We start from the raw sequence: 24,109 nt of genomic DNA on the forward strand, positions 1-24,109 counted from the left end.
GCCTTCATCCAAGATGGCGGCAAAACGCTATATTTTTTCCTTGCATTTAGAGATTTGGGTTGTTTTCCTCAGAGCCTTTCAAATAACACCCAAAGAGAGCGAGACAGAGCAGGCATGCCTCTCTCGCAGCTTTCGGGATGCGCCAGTGGAGGGGAAGGGGCCGGGGGCGCAGGAAAACTACAATTCCCATGAGGCGGAGGGCGGCGCAGTGCACGGTGAGCGCGACGGCGGCGGCGGGCGGAGCGCGCCTGCGTGCTGCTTCCCACGGCGGTGGCGGGAAGTGTGTCTGAGGTAACGCGGGGCCGTGGGTCGTGAGGGCCTTGGGGCTGGGCTGGGGGGTCATGAGAGCGAGCGAAAGGAAGGCGAGCCGGGCCCACCCTGCACCCCTGGGGGGTGAACCCTGCTCGCCCTGCCCCCAGGTCCGTCACCGAGCGGGCCGCATGGCCAGGCTGCCGTGGCTAGGTGGGTATGCCCGCGTTCAGCGGAGATTCTTGTCCAGGGTGACTTATCCGAGAGGGAAGCCCTGCACAAGAGTGGGCTATCCGGCCCTGTCGCGTTTCCAGACGCGTGATGCCCATGTAGAAACGTTGTCTGTCTGCTAGAGAGCACTTGGTGGTCACCGGTGTTAGCCCAGCTCGCACAGATCGCCAAAAACGCTGACGTTGTGTTACAACCCTGTTTCCCACTAATTCCATTCCCAATGCTGAGCTGGGAATGAAGCTTGAACTTTTTTCAGGGTAGCTCTGTGTGCTTGTACTTTAAACTGGGTTGCTAAATTTTCTCACTCCATGCTTTGAACTTCCCAAAAGAGGGAGGTGTATTTTTAACCTGGATAGGTTCAATAATTTAGTTTACAAACTGCAGGGAACCAAGGAGAAGAGATTGGGGGCAGGGACTGGGCAAGTGTGTAAGGTTCTAAAAGTGATACAGCTGTCAAAGCCCTGCCTTATTAAGTTGTAGCCAGAAAAAAAGAGGAGAATGTAGGGTACTGTTGCCTTTCTACATGACTTAGTAATACTTCTTCAAGAGAAAAGCCTGTGATGTTAACTTAAAGTTATACCTTCATCAGTGCATTTGTTCTCCTGGAGTTAGGGACACAAGGGCAACAGATCTGTAGCTGTGTTTAGTGGGGCTCTTTATTATTATCTCTGAAGTAAGCTAGTGCTTTTGCTTGCTGGACAGGTGGCTGTGGAGAAAAGGCCATGGTGGTTATTTTCCGAAATCATAATTAGAGGTAGGTTTTTATAGATGTGAACTTTTTCTTAAGTAATCCTTTTGATTTTCTTCTGTTAAGCCACTCATTCCTATCTGGGAAAAAATTTCCTCAGTTTTGTTAGCTCAGTTATTGTTGGAGCTACAAAGTCAACTTGCTTGGGAAAGTTAAGTCCTGCTTTTTTTTCCCCTCTTTTCTTTCCTCCAGTGTGGCTCATCATGCAACACTTGAAGTAATTCTGCCAAGCTTCAACCACAAACCCTTTCAGAGAGAAGGGAGACACTTCCCCAGAGGGAAATATCAATTAAATTCTGTTCTTTGGGGGCGAGAGTAGATCCAAACCACTCCAACTCCATTTCTTTCTTGTAAATGTAAGTTATTTGCACAGAAATGCCACTGTGATTTATTGAAAAGCACATGATTTTTTATTTAGCTGGACACAAGTGTTCCTTATTTCTTAGCAATCCTAGAACCTCTTTCTTTTTGTAAAACAGGACAGCAGCGGACAGACTCTCCTGGTGGTTCAGTTCATAGAGTGCACAAACATTTCCTCCAGTGTAATATATGCTGTTAAATCAAAATTTATACTAATCACTGAGGCACTGCATCAGTGTTGCAGTTAATTAGCTGTAGAGCTCATAATATTCCATATTTCAATAGCCTCATGGTTCAGAACACTGAGCTGGTATAAATTTATTCCTTAAAAAATGTTGAGGGGGCAACTTACTGCAAATGAACTTTATGCTAAATCAGGTATCATCTTGCTTCCTGCGGCCGACAAAAAGCCAGAATAAACTTTTTCTTTTGTGCTGTGGCTGATGTAACAAATACACAGTCATTGGCCCAACATGTGTTCTGTTCTGATTAATGCACATACACAATGACCATTAATGCACATGTTAATGGTCTTCAAACAATAGCCCAAGAAACTACAAGCTTGGACACTATTACATTGGAAAAAGAGTATATTTTTCCTGGTTTATTTTAAATCACAGCTTTATTTAGAGGTAAATCTCTAGAGAGGAGAGAATAATTTTTTTGCACTGCTTTTTATGATTAAAAAATACAGTGAAGCAATATTCTTACAGTATTAAAGCCTCACCTTTATCTCTTTGCTGCTTCTACTGTTTTTTGTTACCTCCTATAGCAAACTGACACCTGTTGAAATGTGATACCATCGTTCATTATTTCTTTTTTAGCAAAGGGCACATTCTGCCAGGTAACCAATCCCATTCCAACACTGAAAAATCTATTAAAAATGTGATAGTCTCTGAGAAGAATGAGTTGCTGCAAATCCTGGTGTAGCAGATTTGCAGAAGAGAGCTGCTTCATGATATTGAAATGACAAAACATGGGGAGCTTCTTATATTTATTGAATCAATTGGCAGTAATAGTGAAGACACGCAAAATTCCCTGACTGAAAACTCAGGGTGAACTGAAGAATTGAGACATGTATAATGTAAAAACTACCTCTTTATGCTGTTACAAATTTCTAGCAAGCTGAGCTGTAGAAACAGCTTATGACATCATTTAAGAAATTACAGGAAACATAACATTTGGTTATGTTTCACAAAAATTTGTAAAACTTCCTCACATGTCCATAAAATGAAGCAGGGCAGGACTTCAGTTACAAAACACACAGTCCAATTTCTTGCTGCTGTGTAAACTGTCTGAAGCAGGTGGTTCTATTTTTTGGCAGAACTTGCATACTTTTGTGGCAGTAAATGGTTTTAATTGTTTGGTTTGTCCTTTCATAGCACACCTAACTATGCTTTTCTGTTGTGCAGGCAGGAGAGTAGTTTTTACAGGAATCTGAAGGTCAGAGGATGCTCAAGTGATCACATCCATTCTTGCTGTTGAATATTGAAAAATGAGAGAACAAGTGCAACTCCACCCAGCCCAGTTCTGCTGGATAAGGAAAGCAGTTCTAGAATTTCCTTGATATTAAATATAATGTAATTATTAAAAAAGGGAAGTGACATATTCAAAGTATCTTAACTGGTAAGGTTTCCCTTGTGAGGTGGCTTGCTTTATGCCTAACCAGACTGTAAAAAATCAGTAGCAGAACTAACCAGTTGGTACTTTCATTATTTTCCTCTATTATTCTCTTACGAACCTTGACGCAGTTTTAAAATCATTAACTGTTTTGATTGATATGCATCATAATTACAGGAAACCCTTACTAAAGACTGAGTGAGACCATTTGACAACAGGATGGCAAATTTGGCTGCAGGGCACCTGGTACTGGGTCACAAATGCTACGGCTACATGAGACAAAGTTCTTATTGTGTTTTCCTGGTTTGGATTTGCTTTTGAGTGGTTACTTTTGTATCAGGTTGCATGCCATCGGGTTACAGAACAGTTTTGACTTGCCTGGATCATACAAAGTCAGTGTGAAAATGTAAAGCCAGTGAAGAAAAAGAGCAGTGTATCTGCCTACTCCTGATTAAATTTGTACAGCTGGATGGTTTTGTCCTTTACAGATGAACAACAATATTTATGGAACCCAAGTCCAAGGTCTCAGCCTCTTGCTATGAGATGCTTTGATCTAATCAGCTGCAGCCAGTACAAACCCATTTTTGGAAACTGTTCTGTGTGACAGATGCCTGCACCCCCACAGCAGTTGTGCATGAGCATGGGATCTGTCCATACAAAATAACTCCCCATAGTACATTTTTGTTTCCTGTGGCACACACAGCTCGGGCAGTGTGTGAAGTACTGTGTAAGGAGTGTGGGGAAGGTAAAGAATAACGTGAAAGTATTGTCTGGAACAGAATGCTGATGGTAGCTGGCAGATTCTTTCTTTGCAGTGGGTGGAGGGAACTTTCTAATGGTAAGCAGATAACTTTCAGTAGGAGAGTAGGGCCTCAATTCTGCATATATTTAATGTTGAGTGAAATGCCACTATGCAGGTGTTATATTTTATCCATGTGCAAAAACTTTCCTAGGACTTAGCACTGCAGTTACCATGCAGTACAGTATTGCTGGTATACTGTTCTTGCCTTTAAATTTCCTAAGTGTCTCAAAACACAACTATATTTGAAACTCACTTTAGAAAAATACTTTTATATTTTATTCTGAACTTTAAAAGATTTCTTTGAGTCTGAAGATATTTGAAGCACATATGGTTTCTCTTTTGGCTTTCTTAGTCTCAGGTCTCACAATTGTATGTACTGCTGCTGTCTGCTTTCTCCTACAAAAGAAAAATATGGTTTTATTCTCCATAAGGTACCTTGTCCGCACAGTCCCCTAAAGTTGGGCATTCACTATAAACTTAAAAGTTTTTAAACCTCATAGCAATAGATTTGCTTCCTTCTCTTCTGTGTAGCTTTTTCTAATTTCGCTCTCCTTTTGAGGGGTTGTTTGTGGCAGATCTGGTTTTTGTATCTACTTTCATGGAAGTTATGATACGGTTCATGTAGGAATGTACTCTGCTGCAGCTTTTGCTACTTGCAACATCCTTATGTGCTTACCCCCTTTCAGATTTTACAGACCAGCACCTGTTCTTTTCAGGACCGTTTCCTCTTTTCATTGCTTATTGGTTCTTTCTCTTATTTATCTGAAGATGTTTTGGTGGCATGAAGTATATGAGGACACTTTGTCTGTAGCAATTCTTTGTTTGGCCAATGGCAAAAATAAGATGGTGGTAAAGTTTTATGATTCTGGAAATCACATATGTCTTTTTCTACAGGGGGAAAATATTGTAACCTCCAGATGTTCCTAACAGAAGAAAGAAAACTCTAACCATTCACAAACACTTCTTGTCAGAATGCAATTCCTACAGATACTGTCCAGGAAACCAGGGAAACTGGAAATGCTTTTTCAAATACCATTTTGTCAAAAGCAATTCCCATATTCATGTCTGGGTACTTCTGCATGTATTTATAGTAAAAAGAAAAAAGCAAACAGTTATGAACAAGTTGACCAAGAAAAGTACAAAAACTTGGTCTACTCTGTTACATCTTACAAAACCAGCGCCCAAACACCAGAGACAATATTTGAAGAAGACAATTTGTTATATGGGCCACCGGATAAACACAGACCTCCAGCTAAAGCTGGGACAAAGACTCCCAAGAACTGGGTTCCTTTAATAAACCCCGACAAGAGAATTTCCCCTCTCAACAGTGATTCAAACCTCCCCAGGAAAATCATGTTACAAAAAATGAAAATGCCCAGTGTTACCCATATTCTTCAACAAACTCTCTCTCCACAGCAAGTCTTTTATCTAGAAAGATGGAAGCAGAAAATGATAGTGGAACTTGGAAAAGATGGTTTTGAAAAGTATACCAAAAGTAAGTCTAACCACAGTGCCATTGCAAAGTAGAAGCAGTAGAATTTAACTGGCAGGTATATTCTAACATAGTGGCAGTATCAGGCCCTACAGGTCAAGCATTTTGGAAATCCTATAAGTTGTTTCCGTTTCATGAGAGCATGTTGTGAGTGTACCTGTTATCAATGAGCCTAAGCTCTGGTCTTTGTTCTAGAACCATTAAAATGGATTTAGAAATCTGTGGGAAATGAGTATTAGACTCTTACTTGATCCTGTCTGCCTCTATTTCTCTATTTGCCAATACCTATTTACAAGTAGATATTTTCCAGCTGATGTTACTGAGCCTCTTTGCAGATACAAAGCTACTTTGTAACAAGATGGAAATAGGCATTTTGAAATCATATCTTGAATGTTTAAAAACCAATATGTCCTGCTATTTATGGTGAAGTTTTTCAGTACCTGTTTAGTTTATCCAGTGTGTGCAGCCTCTTCCATGAAATTGCCATGCATTTAGAGGTTTTCATTTCATAAGACATACAAAGGTGATTTCCTCCAAGCTGCAGGACTGAAAGGGATCTGGGAGGACCTAGGGGATAGTAAGTAGCGAGGTTGATAAGTACCCGAGTGCTCCTTACATGAATTATTACGCTTTTTAAAACTAATATCCTGCGATTATGCTTTTTTAATTACTAAGGACGTCAGTGGATAAGGTGGCATAACAAACCTTATATAACAGTTGAAAATTTATCGTTCTTGGAATCATTTCTGAGATAAGCCCTTACTCCTAGAACTGTGCCCACTCATTTCATGAGATCAGTTCCATTCAAATTAACTGATACAGCAGAATAAGCAAGTGCAGCAAAAGCAGCCAAGAATAATGTTTTTAATTCCTAGAAATTCACAAATGCTTTTATATACAATAAATTAAAACTCGTATTTTGTTTCTGAGTAATTAGTGAGACTAAAAAAGTAAAGTAATATTAATATAAGAGATACTAATTTCACTGTTGACAGTTTATTTTCTGTCTCCCTTCTCCCCACATCCTCAAGCTTTCAGTACAAAAACCAGGACTGGTTTAAGAGCTACATTGTATAATATGTAGAATATGAATCTAAAGTAATGTCTAAAATGTGTTTTTTCCTATTTTTCTCAGATCTTTTCCTCCAAGGAGAGCTCTTTCATTCAGCTTTGGAATCTATATTCCTGTCTGAAGAGATGGCAGTTAAGGAGAAGAGCGAAGATGGTGTTATTTCTGGTTACTTATCAAGTGTGGAACATGTCTTAGAAGATATCAGCGAAGTGAAAGCTCTGGAAAGTGGAGTTCATCACGAGACCCTTCAGTATCTGGGCCTGGTAGACTGCGTGGCGAAGTATCGGTGAGGTTCCTCTACCCTAAGGCACCTGTAATGTCTGTGGTGTATGGGAAGCCATGTCCCAGGCTGCAGCTGGTATGTTGTTGAGTGGCTAGGGGGAAGCTGGGCAGATCTTCAGGACCAGCAAAACAGATTAACTCCCCTGGATGAACCTGATGACAGAAGTGCTGTTTTTTTCTTGTGGAGAGTTCCTTACTGGAGCAGGGTTTGAGTGGGACAGGGTTAATTGATTGTCAGCATTTGCCAGGAACTGCAGCAGGTATTAGTAAGTGTTAGTTTTTGAGATCTAAACTGCCAGTGTGAAGAGAAATATTTAGACATAAGAATGAGCAACATGACATCAGGGTGAAACAGGCTGAGTGATAAGTCTTTATGTGCTGTCTCATCCCTTATTTCTTACTTGTGACTACTTAAGTTTAAAACATTGTTCTATCTTGTTCTCCTATGCAGAGGCCAATTGTGTGTGATTGACTGGAAAACTTCAGAGAAACCAAAGCCATTTCTGAAGAATACTTATGACAACCCATTACAGGTTGCAGCATATATTGGAGCCATAAATCATGATGCCAACTATGACTTCCAGGTCAGTAGGCCTGCTACCTGCCAAGACAAGTAGCAGCACCCACGTCATCTTCATTTCTTCCTGCCTACTGCCTTTAGAACCTGCTGTCCATCATGGAATTGTTGGTAGGATTTGTGACAAAGGAGCCCAGTCTTAGATCAGGTTAAGCTGACAGACTGTGAAATAATTCTGCTACTCCTGCTAATCCTGCTGCCTTTGGCTGTTGGCAGTGTATTTTCAGTGATTTTAAGGACCTGCTGAGTGGGACCAAGGGAAGCTCAGAGTCTTAGGAGGTCAGATGAACTCACAGTGACTTGGCATGTGGGCAGTCCCCTGTGCTTTGTTCTGTGTGGTTTTTACTTGTGTCAAGAGTAGGAAGGGACAGGAGAAGTAATAAAGCAAAAGAGCCTGCAAACAGGAAAATGGTGTGGGAGGGTGTGTCATGGTTTGAAAAGGCCCAAAATCCAAAATCCAATTCTGATTCCTAGCCCCCCACCCACATCTCAACCCCATGTGAGATGGGTTTTCCAGACAAAAACACGAGACTCAATATGGGGAAAGGAATATATTACAAAGACTATACACATAAATAAATACTATAATACACTGCATACAATCTTAACTCTATATCTATCTCTACCATGACAATAATATTTACAATGGGCCCAATCTCTTCTCCCTCCAAATAAAAGTCCAGGAGAGAAGAAGAAGAAAAGACCCCTTCCAGTCTGTCAGCAGCAGGCTCTCTCTAGGCAGCAGGCTCTCTGTGTCTTCTCTTCCAGGCAGCAGTAGTAGTTGCTGGCTCTCTGCCAGCACACACGAGGGGGTCTCCAAGCCCCTCGGCCCTCCGTCCTCAAACGGGGGTCTTTCCGTGGACTACGTAACCCCAGACAAGGTCGCATCACCACGGTCATATCACGAAGCACGGGGGTCTTCGTGACAGTCTGGTATCCTCAGGGGAAATCAAGCCCCTGTGCAGAGCTCCCATGCTCTGCCTCAAAGATGGCTGCCAGCTTCTCTGAAGCTGCAGCAAGGAGGGGGGAAGCCCAAGGTCACCCCCTCCACACACATTCCTTCGGCCGTCCTGGCTTATCTCTCAGGAGGCCATGAGCTTCTTCGCTCCTCTCAGCAGTGCATACTGCACTTTAGGACTCCTCTCAGTCCACCACCCCCTCCTCTTTCTCGGAGGGGTCTCTAGCGAGTTTGGGGGTTTTGGTTTATCCAGTTCTTACCCCGCGAAACTCTGTTCCTGCTGCTAGCTTGGTTCTCTTGTCCTGTTGCTGCTTTTCCTTCTCCTCAGACACCTCTGTGTCTGCCTTAGCTGCATACCGGCTTGTGTTGCTCCTTTTGGTCCTTATCAGTTGGCTCTTTGCCACTGCTCTTCGGACGCTGCTGTCTCCGCTGCTGCTCCGTCGCTGCTCCCAGCGTCTCCCACTTCTACTTACAGGGGAGAAACTCCCCCAGTTCCTAGCCACAGGCACTCAGTCCAGTCTGACACTGTTCCGAGTCCCTGCAGCCCCCCAACCGGGGGCTGGGGGGGGCAAAGCCCCCTAAGGGGCCGGAGCCCCGTCTCCTCGTGGCCTCACCACAACATGGCCACCTCTTCTTCTCCAACCAGTACCACTGCTTCTTTTCCGGTCTCCCGAGATATGTTTATATTTTGCAGGAGCACTGATTGGGTCAAGCCCCAAGGGTCACCACCCCCTGGGGGTTACCACTTTCTTAGTTTCAGGGGGAAAACCTGGCTCAAACCACTACAGAGGGCCTTGCTTGCATCGTGTGTTGCTATATCTCACTAACAAATAAGGGACTAAATGATGGACTTGGTGTTTGGAAGCTGTACCATGTTTCATCTGGGGAAAGCAGTGTGTTGTGAATCACTTAATCAGAAGACAGTGGGATAATGTTTTTAAAGACTCCAAATGCAGTTCTAGCCTGCTTGGCCTGTAGGACTTTTAGTTCAATACAAACATTGAAGGGGAAAAATATGAAGCAGAAGAGAGCAGGTTAATTCATAGGTTGTGCAAAGGACTTTCTAGAATAGTGTAGAGGTCAGTAAACACAAGCACTTAACAGATGTCATCCTTACAGAGGGAAATGTGGGCAGTAATTCTGGAATTCTGCTATTAGCCTCCTGCCCCCCACTAGCACTCGTTGTTTGGGATTGATTTGGGATTTTGGATTTGTCAGGTATGAAGAATGTCTGAACATACCTAAGTACCTGTTTCCATTCAGACTGATGCTGGAGAGTGCATCAGTCTGGTTATATAGCCCCAGGCAAAACCTCATCAGTCACTGGGGATTTTACCACCATCTACAAGGTTTAAATATCACTCATACTGAAAGTTCATGTCCTCTGGTCAGAGCTTTGGTCTCTGGGTTTTTGGAGCATTTGAATGTTAGTCTCCAAGTATTTTATGGTGAATTATTGCCCTTTTTTATTCCCCATTTCTTATTTAAGAAACATATGTATGTGTTGTTATGTTTCGTAGTGAGGTTTAGTTCTTAGAATTTTATCTGAATGTGGAATTTCTGACAGCGCTCTGTTTTTGATTGTAGGTTCGCTGTGGACTCATCGTGGTTGCCTATAAGAACGGCTCCCCTGCGCATTCACATTTCATGGATCCTGATCTGTGCTCGCAGTACTGGAATAAGTGGCTTTTGCGCCTTGAAGAGTACATGGACAAAAACTGAGAAGAAAGGAAGAAGCAGCAAGTGGTCTGAGCACAGAGACAAAACAAGACTCTTTTGTTTATGTATACCACTTTTATTCTTTTTTTAATAACTTTGGCTAATTTCTTACCATCAGGGGTATTTTTTCCACCATAAAGAAAACCAAAAACCAAAAAAAATCCACATGTGAATTTCGAATGGAGAATATGTATTTGCTTATGTTGTAGGTGACTTCAATGGTCTGTGCAGGACAAAGTCAACTTATTTAGCCTGTGTTTCCCCCCCACCCCAGTTTATACAACCTAAGGTTTATAGAAAAGTTTTTATTATCAAATAAAACTGTTCAATGAAGTCATCCTTCTTTGGTAATTTTTGAGAAAAAAATTGTTGCAGAACTAAGACTTTGAAAAGTGTTGGTGAACTAAAGCAAAAGAACATCTGCATTGTCTGAGCTGAGGGAAATGCAAATGATAAAGAAATTGATATAGTAGACTGGGTTTCAGTCAGTTTAGTTCTTGCTCATGTGAAAGGTCTCTATTAACAGGCTTGTTACTATTTGTGGATTTTCTTACAACAACAAGTGGAAGACCTGTGCTAAGAATTATAATGAAAGTTCTCATTAAGTCTTGTTTAATATACTACAGCAAAGTGATAATTTAACAGAAGTGGCTCAGTAAGAGAGGAGCAGAATTGTAAACAATACTCTTAGAAATTTCCAGCAAGTTTTCTGAAAGGTGGGAGTTTGGCTACTCGTAGTAGCTCCTCCTGCAGGTTTCTTAACGCACAGCCTGTGCAGCCCACAGAAGAGCACTGGGAAATGGGCTCTGTACTTTGGCTTGCGAGCTCTGTGCAGGCCGAGGCTGCAACTGCCTTGAGCTCTACTGACTTGGTATGGGTCTGAGTCGACAATGAGCCCACCCAGGTGGAAGGATCTCCAGTGTCAAGTGAGAGTGTACATCAGTGCAGGTGAGTTTTTGTATAAAAGCAGGCTTGTAGCTGTGAAGCCAGGCATTCTGAGGGATGAAGAGCTGCTGGTTGGTTTTTGGGGGGTGGGTTTTTTGTGGGTTTGTGTTTGTTGTTTTGGTTTTTTTTTCAGATAAGTTTCTGAATAAATGTTTTGAAACAGAAGTTAATTTTTAAGCTTATAAAATCAAGTCTGTAAGACATAGAATAAGCCTTGATGATGTCGGGCAGTATTGCTTTGTATGTTGCACACTTGGAAAGCTTTTTCCCTCATTCTTATTGTTTTATCCGAATTGTATGTATGAGTTTTCACAATACCACTGCAGATTACAAATAAAAATATGACCAACCCATAAGCTTCAAAAAAATCAGCCAGAATGATACCTAAAATAAAAATGGACAGGCTTGCTGCTGAAGAAACTTAAATAGCTATAGTGTTAAATCTGGTGCTCCTCCATATTACTGATCCAGGGAAACGTGTCAATGAAACTTATAGTGGTACTTACTTATTCAAACCTGGTCTAGTGATGTTATGATTACTCTGTGCTTAATTAGATTTCTATCTAAAAAGTCAAACCATGAGGATGGAAAAACTGGGTTCAGAAATGACTAACCAGGAAGACACAGCACAAGCTCTCAGAAGTTCTACCTGTTTTACAAGTGTCTTCCCACATCACAGAATTTTAGCAAGTGGATGGTTCAGTGTCACTGAACACTGCCAGTTTTCTGTGAAAGATAGCTCCATGGATACAAAGAGGGTGGGTATAAGCAAGAGATAAGATCCCTGGGCAGAAGCAGGAGGTGATAAAATGGGCTGAAATCCCTGTGTTGATTGAGATTTGATAGATCAGGCTAGTGGGGAACAGTTGAGCAATGTTTGGGTGGGATTGCTTTCTCCGTCAGTGCATCATACAGCCATTAGATGTCTCTGAACTATGTAAATGTTCAAACTCATCCTGTAGTGGTGGAAGTCACTCGTGTCAGGCACTTCTGAAAGCGTGGCTGCCTCGGGCATCCCTGGGTGAGCTCTGGAGCATTTCTGTAGTGGCACAGGCTAGCACTGGTTTGTCCTGTAACAGAACTGGCAGGTGGCCATTGCCAGTGTCACGCAAACCCAAACCCACTTTGTGATCAGTTTAAACTGACTTGCCAGACTGTTAAATTGATGTGCACAGGGCATTATCCTCTGCAGAAAAACTTGCCAGGCAATCAGGGCAGTTACTTCAGCTACAACGTGCAGCTTCTCAGAGCTTTGCTCTCCATCCAGAGAGGTTTTTTTTTACTTTTTTAACTTCTCCCTTTCTCTATTACTGTGAGTGCTTTTTGTGGCCACCTCAATGTGCCTGTGGTTCTTTCCACAGGGATTTGCTCTGGCAGTGATACAGGAGGGAGACCAAAACCAGTATGTGCTACAGGAGGGGTTAAAAAACAGCCCATGCACACACGTACACACACAAAATGTGTCTCTAGTTGCAGAGGGAGGGTTTCAGCCCTGGCTCCACTGCACCAGTGTAAGGACTGAGGTTTCAGCAGAGCTGAGCACACAAATCCTGTGCAATTAGGTGAACACTAGTCTCTTTGCTCAGAGGGACTGTCCTAAACAGTCCCGCCCTGGAGCAGAACTCAGCAGTTTCATGACTGAGGCCTCATTGAGCAGGTTATGGAGGAGTCTCACCAGCACAACTGGCTGAACTAGCTGTTAATGCTTTCCTTAGCCCAGCAGTTTTGTGATTATTTGCCAGCAAGCAAGCTTCGTTCAGAGTGAGCAACCTTCTCTTTATACTGTTCAGTTGTAATGGCATGATATCCAAAGAACTGGGGATCAGTGCATAAGCTTTTCGCAAAGTCAGGATCTTCTACTTTACCTCAGATGTTTTTTTCCCAGCAACTTCCCATTTATTATTCTGTGAACTTTCCTGAGAATGACAAGTTTGTTCTTAACACAGTAGCATCACTTTATTATCCTTGCTTTCAAGGTCCCAGGCACCGACAGTTGTGCTGAATAAAGTATTAATATCATTAGGAATGCTTTAAAACCCTTAGAATCTTTTCCCCACAAAAACCCAAGCAGATGCCTCAGAAAACTGAAGCAAATTGAAAAGATTTTTTACAATTCTTGCAAAATTGCTCAGAATCTCTCATTTTAGCAGTAATGACTATGAAAGTCCTGGCTATGCTGCACTCTGTATTTTAGGTGGCTTAATTTCAGCCGTTGTTTCAACATATATAGAATACAGCATATCCTCCCCAAATGTACAGCTTTATTTTTTTTAAATCTCTAAATTCACACTCAGTAGTCCCCACAGGCTACCCTCTTAACTGTCCTGGGTCAATAGGAGCTGGAGTGGGACTACAGAAATCCAAAAGCACAGAGAGGTAGTACCAGTCCCTCATCATCATCATCATATCCTTCCCTGGTAGCATCAGTCTCACTAGGACCCTTCTAAACTGACAGTGGATACAGATGAGCAGCCAGATTCGTGCCTGCAGTTTTGCACTGATCTGGTGAAGCAGAGACAGGCTAAGTCCCCCTTTTCACTGCATTGCACTGCTCTGTTGTATTAGTGACAAAGCATTTGATTATAAAACAAAAAAAAATCCCCAAACATCCCTCCCCCCCTCCATAAAATACAGACAAAACTGCATTTCATCATGACAGAAAATACTTATCTTCAAGTTTTCTTTGGGTTTCTGGGTTGATATTAATGTATGTTAAAAGGATGTGGTAATAATCCTCAAAGCATGACAAGTCCAGGAACATCAGAGTTAAGGTTCCACTTGCATCTAAACATAAGAGTAAGTTCATGGCTTAAAGTACCTAAAGCAAAACCAAAAGTCTGCCCTGGAATAATGTAATTTGCCAGTAGAGAAAGTTTGGGAGGAAAAGTTCTGCATCCTTTCAGAAGAGTTTCAACTCACCTTGGATCACCCTTCCATAAATTGTTAGCTACTGCACGGGGGCAGAGTTAAGGTTATTTGCACATTTTAACTTATTTACCAATACAATGTACTCTTGCTCTTAAGACACTTTAATTAAATTTGCATAGAACAATGTACTAGTAGCTCTTCTTACCTGGCACTTTTTACTCAAACCTCTCAAAAGTAATTGGTACAGGAGGTAACAGAAATTAACTTTACAAAATACACTGGGGAAAGGTGAACTTAGTGGCAGGGGGAAAGGTGAACTTAGTGGCAGCTGATGTGTGGTAGAGCTGAAACGGAAGACAGATTGCCCAAATGTCAGTTCAGTAAATATTCCATCTGAGAGGTGACAGCCTCTTCCAAGCTTTCCATTTTTATTGGCCAGATAAAAAAAGTTTGATGTTTCCATCATAAATGGGAATATTTCTTTCCAGTTGAGGTTCTACTAGCAACAAGAGAGTCCCATCAACTAAAGCATCCCTTTAATTGCAGGTACTTTTTTCAAAATTGTTTAAAAAAAATAATATATATATATATATCTCATCCTACATGTAAACTTCATTCCTGTAGACCACTGTAATCCACTGCATTACTCATCTTTGTCATCATCCTTGGAGTTCCTCTGCAGGACAGGGCTCAGTTTGTTTTGCAAAACTGCTGCAAGTTTTTTTGAGGTTTTTTTCAGGAAAGCACTTCCAGGGTGAACGTTACTAACGTGCAGGTATAGGTCCTCTTGCGTGGGGCCTGTGTAGCCGCAGTCTTCGCACACGTAAAGTTTATCTCGCCTCTGTTTGTAGGCATATTGCTGCTGCACACCGTGAATCTTCTTGAGGTGGGACTCCAGGGAACAGCGCTGGGTGAACGCTTTGTTGCAAACCTCGCATTTGTAAGGACGAATTCCTGCAACAGTAAAAGACTGTTCTGATTTACGTTTCTTAAAGCTGGCTTAGGAGCAAGGCTCTGGCAGCTACTGAGCACATATCTAGCAGCGGGGAGCTACAAGCCCAAGGAACTACCTATCTAAATAAAACATCCTACTTTCAGGCTAAGATTTTCAGGAATGGGTTGACATATTTAGGCATAGAAAACCTAGAAATGTTTTGAAAAGGTGTAGGCAGATGCTGAGGATCACAGGGGCCCAACTGTGCTTTGGTCCTAAGGACGCCATTACAGCTCTTGCAAAACTTACTCTTAGACCTCTTGACTTTTTGAAGTCCTGTGATTAGGTAAAAATTTCAGCTAACCTGTCATTTTGGGTTTTATAATGAATGAAAACTTCTATCTCGGTAAGATTTTGATTTTTCTCTTTTAGTGAGCAAAACTTACTGAAGCTTAAGTAAATGGCAGCCTAGTGTGAATGCCCAGCTATTGCAGTGCTTCAAAGGAGCGAGAGCACTTTTGTACAATATAGAATTAATTACTGAGACTACAAGCTCAAATTCTAGAAGAGAAATTCAGTAAGTTGAAAGAAGGGTTGGACTCAATCATCCTTGTGGGTCCCTTCCAACTCAGCATGTTCTGCGAAATAAATCTGTGAAATAAATTTGTGTGTCTCCAGAGGAGGCAGAAGGAGCTGGCTTGTGATTTGAATGCCTGGGCAATTTCGTTCAGTACAAACAACCAACATTACAGAAATACTGAGCAGTAAAGGACATCCATTTTACCACCAATCAACACTGATTTAACAACAACCCTCCAGTACTTAAATAGCTGAGGATTAAGCAACACTTGAAAGAACCTAAACCAGTTGGAATTTTACTTAGTAGACTAGATCAGTAAGTTTTCAAGCAAAGACCAGCCTTAAAACTGATATAAGGAGTTACCTAACCTTTTTTCCCCATGGAAGGTGATACATGATGATCTGGAAGATCAGACCTATGGTGAGCCAGGCAGAAATGGGCAAAGCACGTGTGTCCATTCAGACAGATGCAACTTTGTGATTGCACTGTGTTACCACTCAGTTGCTGATGCTTCTTCCAAAAATCCAAGCTAAACAGAAGTTCCAATAAGCAGCATCTCAACTGTGTTTTTGCAAGTCTTGTAAAAAGAGGTTATCCCAGTGCACCGGATTTAACTATCAACACTGAAGTTTCCTAATGCCTACTGCTGTGAGACTGCTTCAGTTACATTAATCTGCAATTGGAGAGAAAGCCCAAACCTTCATTAGGATTCACACACAAAAATGTATTTTTTACAAACGGTAGTCTGGGTGCAGTTTTATGCTCCTCTGAAGGCAATTAGGTTTAAATTGCAGGCACCATCCTTGGTGCCTGCTCCAGTGCTCCACAGGCGTGCATACAAGCACAAAAAGGATAGCGCCAGGATGGCACAGCCCATCGGGGCTGTGGGAACCTCTTCATCAATTAGGAATCATTTAAAAATTTTATTTTACCGTGTATCTTAGATGCTTTTTAATGTTTAAGTCTGCTCATACCCTGAAGCTAGACTGGGATGCCTTTACTGTCTCTGACACTACTGTTGCACAGTCTCATTTCAAATGCTGCATGACAGTTTCCACTGAAACACCCACACCCAGTAAAGCACATGTAGATGATCACCTGTAGCTACACAATAAAGCCCACACTACCACTTCCAGCCCATTTGCCTTCTTTTTAATATTCAAATATAGCCCAGCTTTCCTGAACAACAACCAACTTTGATATGAAGAAGGTCACTGCTTTCAGAGATGCCGTATCTCAGCCTGGAAAAGATACACACCAATACAGTATTGGTACCACTGCTGCAGCCAGCCCTCACCCCTGCCATCACCCAAGGCACCAGGCAAATACAGTGTATGTGTGTGTTCATCCTGGTTTTAAGATGGAGAGGAGAAATAGTGACAGCAGATTTCTTCTAGTAAATTTGGGGACAATCTAACTATAAGATTCACATTTCCAGGGTTTTCACTCCTGTCCAGTAAAAGGATCCTTCTCCCCTTCCAGTGTTTCACAAAATTGGTTCCAATTCTGCAAAGAGATTTCAACCCTACCTGCCACAGCTTCTGAACAGAGTGTCTTGGATTAAGTTTCTTAGCCTCAAAGGATGAGGATACAGATTGAAAAATCGCTTCTTTTAGAAGCACTGACTCCCCACTTCAGCCATATCCCAATGGTAGCTCCCTGCTCGCACTCAGCAGCTTTACTTTCCAAATGAAAGCTTTACAAACAAACCAAAACAGCCCAAAACATTGGCTCTAGCCAACGCCTTCCCATTGAAATGGGCATCATTTTTATGAGTTCTACTGCTCTACTGCTAAGAAACAGCTCCTACCTACTAACTATACTTGTGTCGCCTCTAGCAGTTTGCCTGGTTAATGGTGTCTAAGCCAAAGAAAGGGCACTGCAGAGCAAGCCCACATAGTCTCCAGCTCCCATTGGGTAACTACACATCTGAAAAGATGGAATGTGCCTGGGAGATGTGGTGGATGCATCTTCTGGGTCCCCAACAGTGCAAAGTCAAAGCCTGCTGAGCACAGCCAACCTGACCTGCCAGAAAGCATTGCCCTTGGTGAGGATGGGGGTTGACATTTATTTAAGCCATTGCTTCCACCAAGAAAAAGGAGGCAAATCAAAATGGCAGCCTTCTCCCTGCTCCAGGCTGGGATAAGCACTTCTGTAGCAGTGAGCCAGATTTGAGGCAACAGATCTGGTTCAAAGAAACACAACTACCATTATTTCGGATGGACTCGGGAGCTCAATCCACAGCAGAGTGGCCACAGAAAGCATATCCCTCCAGTCTGAGAGAGCAATACAAGAGCAAGAGCAGGAACTGCTGTCAGCTGATTTTCAACCCACTGCTCCTGATTTTTAATGCATGCTGTGACCCCATATGACAAGTGAATAAAAATGGTTTAGGCCAGTGGTCAAAGTGATCTGGACTGCGTGACGTACAGAAGGAAACAGCTCCAAAAGGGAGTTGGAGGAGCTGGTAGCCCAAATCAGGAAGGGATGCAGCATTTAGGGTTAGCAGAAGTCAGGTATGTTGCCTAGTTTCCCTAAAGAAGCTGCAGGCACAGCATGAACAACACTCTGGTTTCTCCAGACAGTGCCAAAAGCAAGCCACAACCCCATCCTGTGGAATAGCCAGCGGGGAAGGTTCTCAACAGCAAAAAGAAAAAAACCAAGAAACTGCTGCTCGCTGCCTCTAGAGGGCAAAGCACTTTCATCCACCTCTTGCCTCTGCTTGTCTTTGTGCACTGGTCTCACAATAATGTGCGGTGATTTGCTATCTCGGGCGGGTTATCCCAGGTAGGTTATTCTCAGTGGGTTATCCCAATCTTGCTGACCCAGGCATTGCAGCATGTGGCTGTGTCTACATTGAATCTGGATGTCAGGCTGTACACCTGCACTACTTCACAGAGATTTCACTAGTTGTTCTCCGATTTCATCATTACCAGGATTTTTCTCTGTCCACACTCATGTCTTCCCCTTTCCTCCACTGCAACCCCACTATTTTTTGCAAACGTTGTTAACCTGGGCTTTGTATTATGGTCTTGATAGATTACCCTCACCCTCTCCTTGTCCTTATTCCACCTCACCCCTCCTCCCACCTCCTACTCCTCAGAGCCTCCCGTGAGTCCCCAGGGAACGCATTCTCACCAGTATGGGTCCGGACATGTCTCTTCAGATCAAAAGTGTCATTGAAGCCTTTTCCACAGAAGGTGCACAAGTGTCTCTTCACTTGGCTGTGGCACTTGATGTGACGGTTGAGCATTCGCTGCAAGCGAAAGCCTTTGCCACACAGCTCGCAGCTATGCAGTGCAGCATCATTACAGGTGCCAGTGGTAAACTGAGGAATGGAAGATGACTGGGTGAGTGGGCATCGAGATGAACAACAGAAAACCAGCAGAAGAAAAAAACCAAAATAAGGAGAGATGGCTGTTGTGGCATTAAAAAAAAATCTTAGATATATTAAAAATGAAAAGTGAAAGCATTCAGGAGATTCCTGCTGGGTGAAACATTCGCATTTTCCTTGCAATCAAGTGGGGTATTTAATGTGCAGGGGGACTGATGCAATGCTCACCAGCTTGGAATCAGTGATTAAAACAAAGCCTGTGTAGTGGATACCTTCCAGAGGCAACAACTTAGGCTTAGGCTACAAGCATCTTTCCGTGGGGCCACCTGTATGTTTGCTCCTGCACTCAGCTAATATCCTGGATGGAGATGGGAAGTCCTCCAAGGTATGAGAAAGTTGTATTATGTGATGCCTTTGCTAATCATGCTTCCAGCTGCTATGGGTCCCAGCAGTGATAAAAAGAGTGGGTTTGGAGAGATAAACCTAAGGCACCTTGTGCTAACGCAACAGAGACTGAAACAATGGCACTAATCTCCTTCTGTTGGTCTCCCTGGCTCGTTAATTAACAGCAGAGTGACATTAAGGGGTAATCTCATTCCCACTCCTAGCACCAAAAGTAATGTGCCAACACCATGACCTAACTTGACGAAGGGAGACATTGATGATTCAGCTCTGGGGAAGATCGTTCCTCAGAGAGAAAGCTCAGTTTCTGGAAGTTGCAAATACTTCACTGCTAGTTTACCCATTCATGGGAGAACATAGAGACATGCTCACTGATAGACACTCGGGATGTGAGAAAGCCAGCAGAGCAGGCAGCACCATGCACACACATCCATCAGCCCTCATGGTGGTTTTGGGGAGTTTCTGTGAAACTCTGAGAAAACCCAACTCTGCTGAAATGAGTTGAATGCTGTGACAGTTGCTAGTAGCCCAGGTTAAATTATACAGAGTAGGTTAAAATCAAACAGCAGCAGGGCAAGCTCTTCACAAAGACAGGAATACGTTTGGGTTTTTTTTTCCTGAAGAGCCAGTTATTTTTCCTAGTCCTCCTCCTTTGCTTACTACTGAAGCAGTGCTACTTGAAATTGTAAAAAACGGCAGCTGTGAAACCACGAGGTGTGAAACTAGAGGAGGAGCCATCTGGGAAGAATCTGTTGGGCAACAGGGGTATAACTCCTCCTCAAGCAGCTGCATATAACCAGGGTGAAAACCTAATGTTAATCATGAGAATGCAATGATTGAAAGTCTGTCATCCCACAGAGACAATGGGAATTTTTACAGCTCTGTCCAGCAAAGCAATAGCCAGGGTTTAAGGAGGTGTTAACTACCAGCGGTGAACACATCTCCTTCCTAGGCTGGGTTGGCCTGTCTCCACTTCTGCTGAGGGGACCCTGGATGTTCAGTGCTGTTTGGGAGGTCAGTGTTAAGTTCTCGGTACCATGGGGACCTGAGGCACCATGAGCAATTTGCCTTCTCAGCCTTGGGAGGGAAATCACGTCTCTGTTCTCCTGGTTCTGTCCAAGGGACACCCAGAGATCCTGCCCTTGCAGCAGAGAGGCTCTTCAACAAAGTCAGTGGACAGATAATTGCTTCATTTCGCCCAAGGCTGCCAGTCGACCTCAAGGTGGAAACGGCCTTTCACAGCTTCAGAGGAGAACCTTTAACTAGCTGCTATCTTGATAAGTTAAGAGGGTAGGGGAGCAGTGTGAAGCTTCACCCCAGCCCCCCTTGGTGAAGGCTTGACTACAACCTAGAAGGCAGTCTTTAAGGAGGCCCCACATTAAGGAATGAGATCCACCCACGCACCATGGGGCATGACTCCTAGCTGCCAGGGCTGGTCCTTCCTGGCTGAGTTCAGAGCTCCTGCGGGATCCGAGCCAAGCAGGTCAGGGGCAGCACGTCCCAGGCAAGGATAAGAGAAGGCAAAGGGCACTGGAAGATTACAGTATATCGCTTACGAAGCTTGCCCTGCAGCTGCCATCCTATGGCCAGCATGTTCACGGGCCTCTTGCTGTCATCTCTTGCAGAGACAGCCCAAGGGACTGCTGGCACCTGGTGCCCCCGATCAGCAGCCAAGCCTTGACCTTGAACTGTGGTCACCCCATCACACGTGGTAAGATGGTTGAGGTGCGGGAGGTTACCTTGATTTTCGACCTGACCACGGGGCGCTTGACGGCCAGGTCTAGCAGCATCCCTCCGGTCATGCCCAGGTCGCCGCAGGCAGGCTGGGGCGTCGGGGGGTCGCTGGGCTCAGCATCCCGGGTCCCGCTGCTCCCGCTGCTCTCCAGGCTGCAGCTGTCCTCATAGCCCAGCAGCACGCAGCCGATCCCCCCTGCAGCGAGGTGGGGACGCGATAAAGAGGGGGGACCACGGAGCCGGGGGCAGGGGAGGGGACGCAGAAGGCGGGAGCCGCCGGGCCCCGGTGTTTAACCTGCGGGCGGGCCCGCAGGCGGCGGGGGAGGATCCCAGGCTCACGCTGCAATCGGAAACTCAAACACGAACGGTCCCAAAGTTCAAACAAGCCAGCTCCGCCGCCTTCCCGTTATACCCCGGACAAGGGCAGGAGGAGGAGGCCTAGAGTACATCACCCCCGCCGCCCCGGGTCCGTCCTTCTCCTCCCCCCGCCACCTTTCTCATGCAAACGAAGTTTCACACCTTCCCGGACACACACACATTCCCCTCGCCCCGCCATCCCCGGGGTTGGTGCCAGTCATAGGGGCGGCATCTCCCGGCGGGGGCAGCACCCCTGCCGCTGGGAGGGGAGTTTTCCCCCAAGCGTTGCCCACGTCCCCCCCTCCCCGCGTTTAGTACAGTTCTCTCCAAGCCACCGCCCGCCCGCACGCCCGCTCCTTCGGGGCTCCCTCGGCCCAGCAAAGCCCTCTCCCCAACTCTCCCCGTCCGCAGCCCGCGGGGGCTGGCGGGGACCCCGCTCCCTCCGTCCCTCCCGGCGGCGACGGGTGCGGGCAGGCAGCCCGCCGGCGCCGTACCTGGGATGTAGGTGTCGGCTCTCTCCTCGTCGGGCAGCCCATCCCAGCTGCGCACTGCCGGCTGCGGGCTCCGGCGCTTCACCAAGAAGGCTCTGGGCATAGTGAGGGCAAGGGGCACGGCTGGGCACGGAGCGAAGCGGCAGCTTCACCTCGCCGCCCGCCCGCAGCCCGGCAGGGCGCGGGCGCTGCGCTGCCGTCCGGGGGAGCGGGACCGCACGCACCGGGCAGAGCCGCCGAGGCACGGGGAGGGGAAGGGGAGGGGAGGAGAGGGGAGAGGTTGGGGGGGGAGGAAAGTTTCATAAGGTGGAATAGAAAAATGCACCAGGAAACTTGGGAAGGAGCATGCGTGCTGCAAACATAACGGTGTCAACAAGTCTGCTTACCTGTCCGACCGGTTGGAGCAGCTGAGCTTTGTTCCAGCCCTTCCTAAGGCATGAATGTTTGCAAAAGAATTTAACGTCTGAAAATTAAAAAAAAAAACACACGAGGAGGGAAGCCCCGCCGCTGCCGCCTGCCCACCGCCTCGCCGGCGGGGACCCCATGGGGCCGGACCCACTGCCCGCCCCCCGCACCGGGATGCCGCAGGCAGCCTAGAGTGCTCACCACTATCGGGTGCGGGTCCCGCCGTCCACGGGGGGCTGCGCTGAGAGCCCCCGGGACAGCCCGTCGAGGGGAAGACTCCCGAGGGCGCCGGGGAAGAGGCCCTCGGGGCAGCAGCCGGAAGAGAAAGTTGTTACTATTTTTCTTAATGACAAGCCCTTCTTCTGTTAAAAAAAAAAAAAGTTTCATTCTTTTTCAGTCATTGATTTAAAATCAAAAATGTCTCAGCCTTTCCTCTCCCCCTACTCCTTGTTTTTTTATTTGCCTCTTGTCCTTTACCCCTCTTCCCGAAGTGGAAATGAAATAAAGACAAGAGGCTGGGGGTTGGGGAAGGAAGCAAAAGAAGCAGAAGAAAACCCACAAAACTGCACTGAAAAGTCTGCAAGCGTAGCAAATACTATGCCTGGCGTGGCCTTGGGTATTTAACAGGAGTACCTTCTCCTGCCTAATATTCAATCTGCTTTTTAATTAAATGCAGTGGAAACACACTTGGTGCCTTCCTCCCCAAGCACATCTTTGCAGTAAAGCCAGCACAGGGATGGAGCAGTTGAGGCTGGTGGGACTTAGCACCCAGAGCTGTTTCCCCACATGAAGGAAGAGGCCTTTCAAACTTGGTCACTCTTCTCTAAGGTTTCGGCTCTCCTCCCTAAGGGCAAAGCACAGGCCAGGGGGAATTGATGGGAGTTTCACCATTTGTTTCGTCGAGACAAAAGTTTAACTTCAGAGGCTGGACCTGGAGCCTCTGGAAAGGACACACCTTCAAATGTCGCAGCCAAGTGAAAGACTTCAGCTTGACTCAGGTCCTCACTACTCTTTTGGGCTCCTGAGGTCTTTATCCAGGGGCAAAGAGGTGTGAGCTCTTGTGTGGGTCTGAGACATGGGGGTGTGGGACTGGCTGGAGCCCCAGAGATGGAGAAGCCCCGGCTCCAGCCCCGAGTGCTGCATCAGCTGACACATTGTCAGAGATCTCCTCCAACAATTGGTATTTTCAGCCAGGAAATCTCAACCATGAGCCACAGCAGCCCTACCCACTGTTTTGATAAGGTCTAATTGAGCAACACACAGGCACAGACATCTTTATCCCAGCAGAGGAGTTACCCCACCGCTCAGCACTTTGTCCTCCAGAAAGGCTTTTAAGCCCTGACCGCTGACCCATGAGATAGGCCCTGGGAGTGACAGCAAGGACTGGGGGCACTTACTTGCTGCCCCTACTCCTGCAGGGAGTCTCTGCAGGTAGCAGTAAGAAGCCACCTCAGCATGCCTTCGGGTAATACCTCAGCAATACCACAAGTAAAACCTTCTCTTTCTTTCTCTTTAAGGCTGTGTAATTTCTCTGTTATGTCTGAGATTTTGCTCCAGGACAAAACGCAGCTATGTGGGGTTTAATTGATTTTTTACAATGCTTTCAACTTGAAATTTCTTTTATTTTAATGATTCCTTGTCTTTTAAGCCAAAAGAGGTAGTAAATGACATTAATCACAATGCTCCCAAACCAAGAGACAACTTCACTGTCATCTGGGCTTTCTTAAATCCTGCTTTGAGGTTCCTATTTAATGAGGTCCTGGAGGACACACTTCACTTACAATTCAGATGTGTGCACACAAGCACAGCTGAATCAGGAACTAAATTATTATTATGAGCTCTGGAGCCTTGACACGAGTGGTCAGTGCTGAGGTGTGCCCACCACCACTGTAGACACAGAGTGGAGAAAATCCTGCAGCCTCTGGCAAGGCAAGAAGAGCTGGATGGAG

The 24,109-nt window shown here is 45.0% G+C and overlaps 2 protein-coding genes across 4 annotated transcripts; one reads left to right on the plus strand and one right to left on the minus strand.

Annotated features, from left to right (window-relative positions):
* Window positions 1-211: 211 nt before the first annotated feature.
* MGME1 (mitochondrial genome maintenance exonuclease 1) lies at window positions 212-11,416 on the plus strand. Of its 3 annotated transcripts, XM_027696951.1 has the most exons (8): window positions 212-291; window positions 1,183-1,234; window positions 1,421-1,584; window positions 3,001-3,047; window positions 4,905-5,505; window positions 6,638-6,860; window positions 7,308-7,440; window positions 9,979-11,416. In XM_027696951.1, exons 5-8 carry the CDS (start codon window positions 4,983-4,985, stop codon window positions 10,111-10,113), a joined length of 1,014 nt encoding a protein of 337 aa, XP_027552752.1. In that variant the 5' UTR covers window positions 212-291; window positions 1,183-1,234; window positions 1,421-1,584; window positions 3,001-3,047; window positions 4,905-4,982; the 3' UTR covers window positions 10,114-11,416. The 3 variants fall into 3 exon arrangements, with proteins under 3 accessions (XP_027552752.1, XP_027552753.1, XP_027552754.1); XM_027696952.1 differs by lacking the exon at window positions 4,905-5,505 and having other exon boundaries at window positions 214-291; XM_027696953.1 differs by lacking the exons at window positions 3,001-3,047; window positions 4,905-5,505 and having other exon boundaries at window positions 215-291.
* Window positions 11,417-12,627: 1,211 nt separating this feature from the next.
* Window positions 12,628-21,882, minus strand: OVOL2 (ovo like zinc finger 2). Its single transcript, XM_027696954.1, has 4 exons — window positions 21,759-21,882; window positions 20,913-21,103; window positions 18,576-18,765; window positions 12,628-14,877 (listed from the first exon to the last, which is right to left on the minus strand). The coding sequence occupies exons 1-4, from the start codon at window positions 21,856-21,858 to the stop codon at window positions 14,567-14,569; spliced, it is 792 nt and encodes a 263-aa protein (XP_027552755.1). The 5' UTR covers window positions 21,859-21,882; the 3' UTR covers window positions 12,628-14,566.
* Between the last annotated feature and the right edge of the window lie 2,227 nt (window positions 21,883-24,109).

This window comes from Neopelma chrysocephalum, unplaced genomic scaffold (genome assembly GCF_003984885.1).
Source record: "Neopelma chrysocephalum unplaced genomic scaffold, ASM398488v2 Primary Assembly neopelma1_117, whole genome shotgun sequence".
NCBI lineage: Eukaryota > Metazoa > Chordata > Aves > Passeriformes > Pipridae > Neopelma > Neopelma chrysocephalum.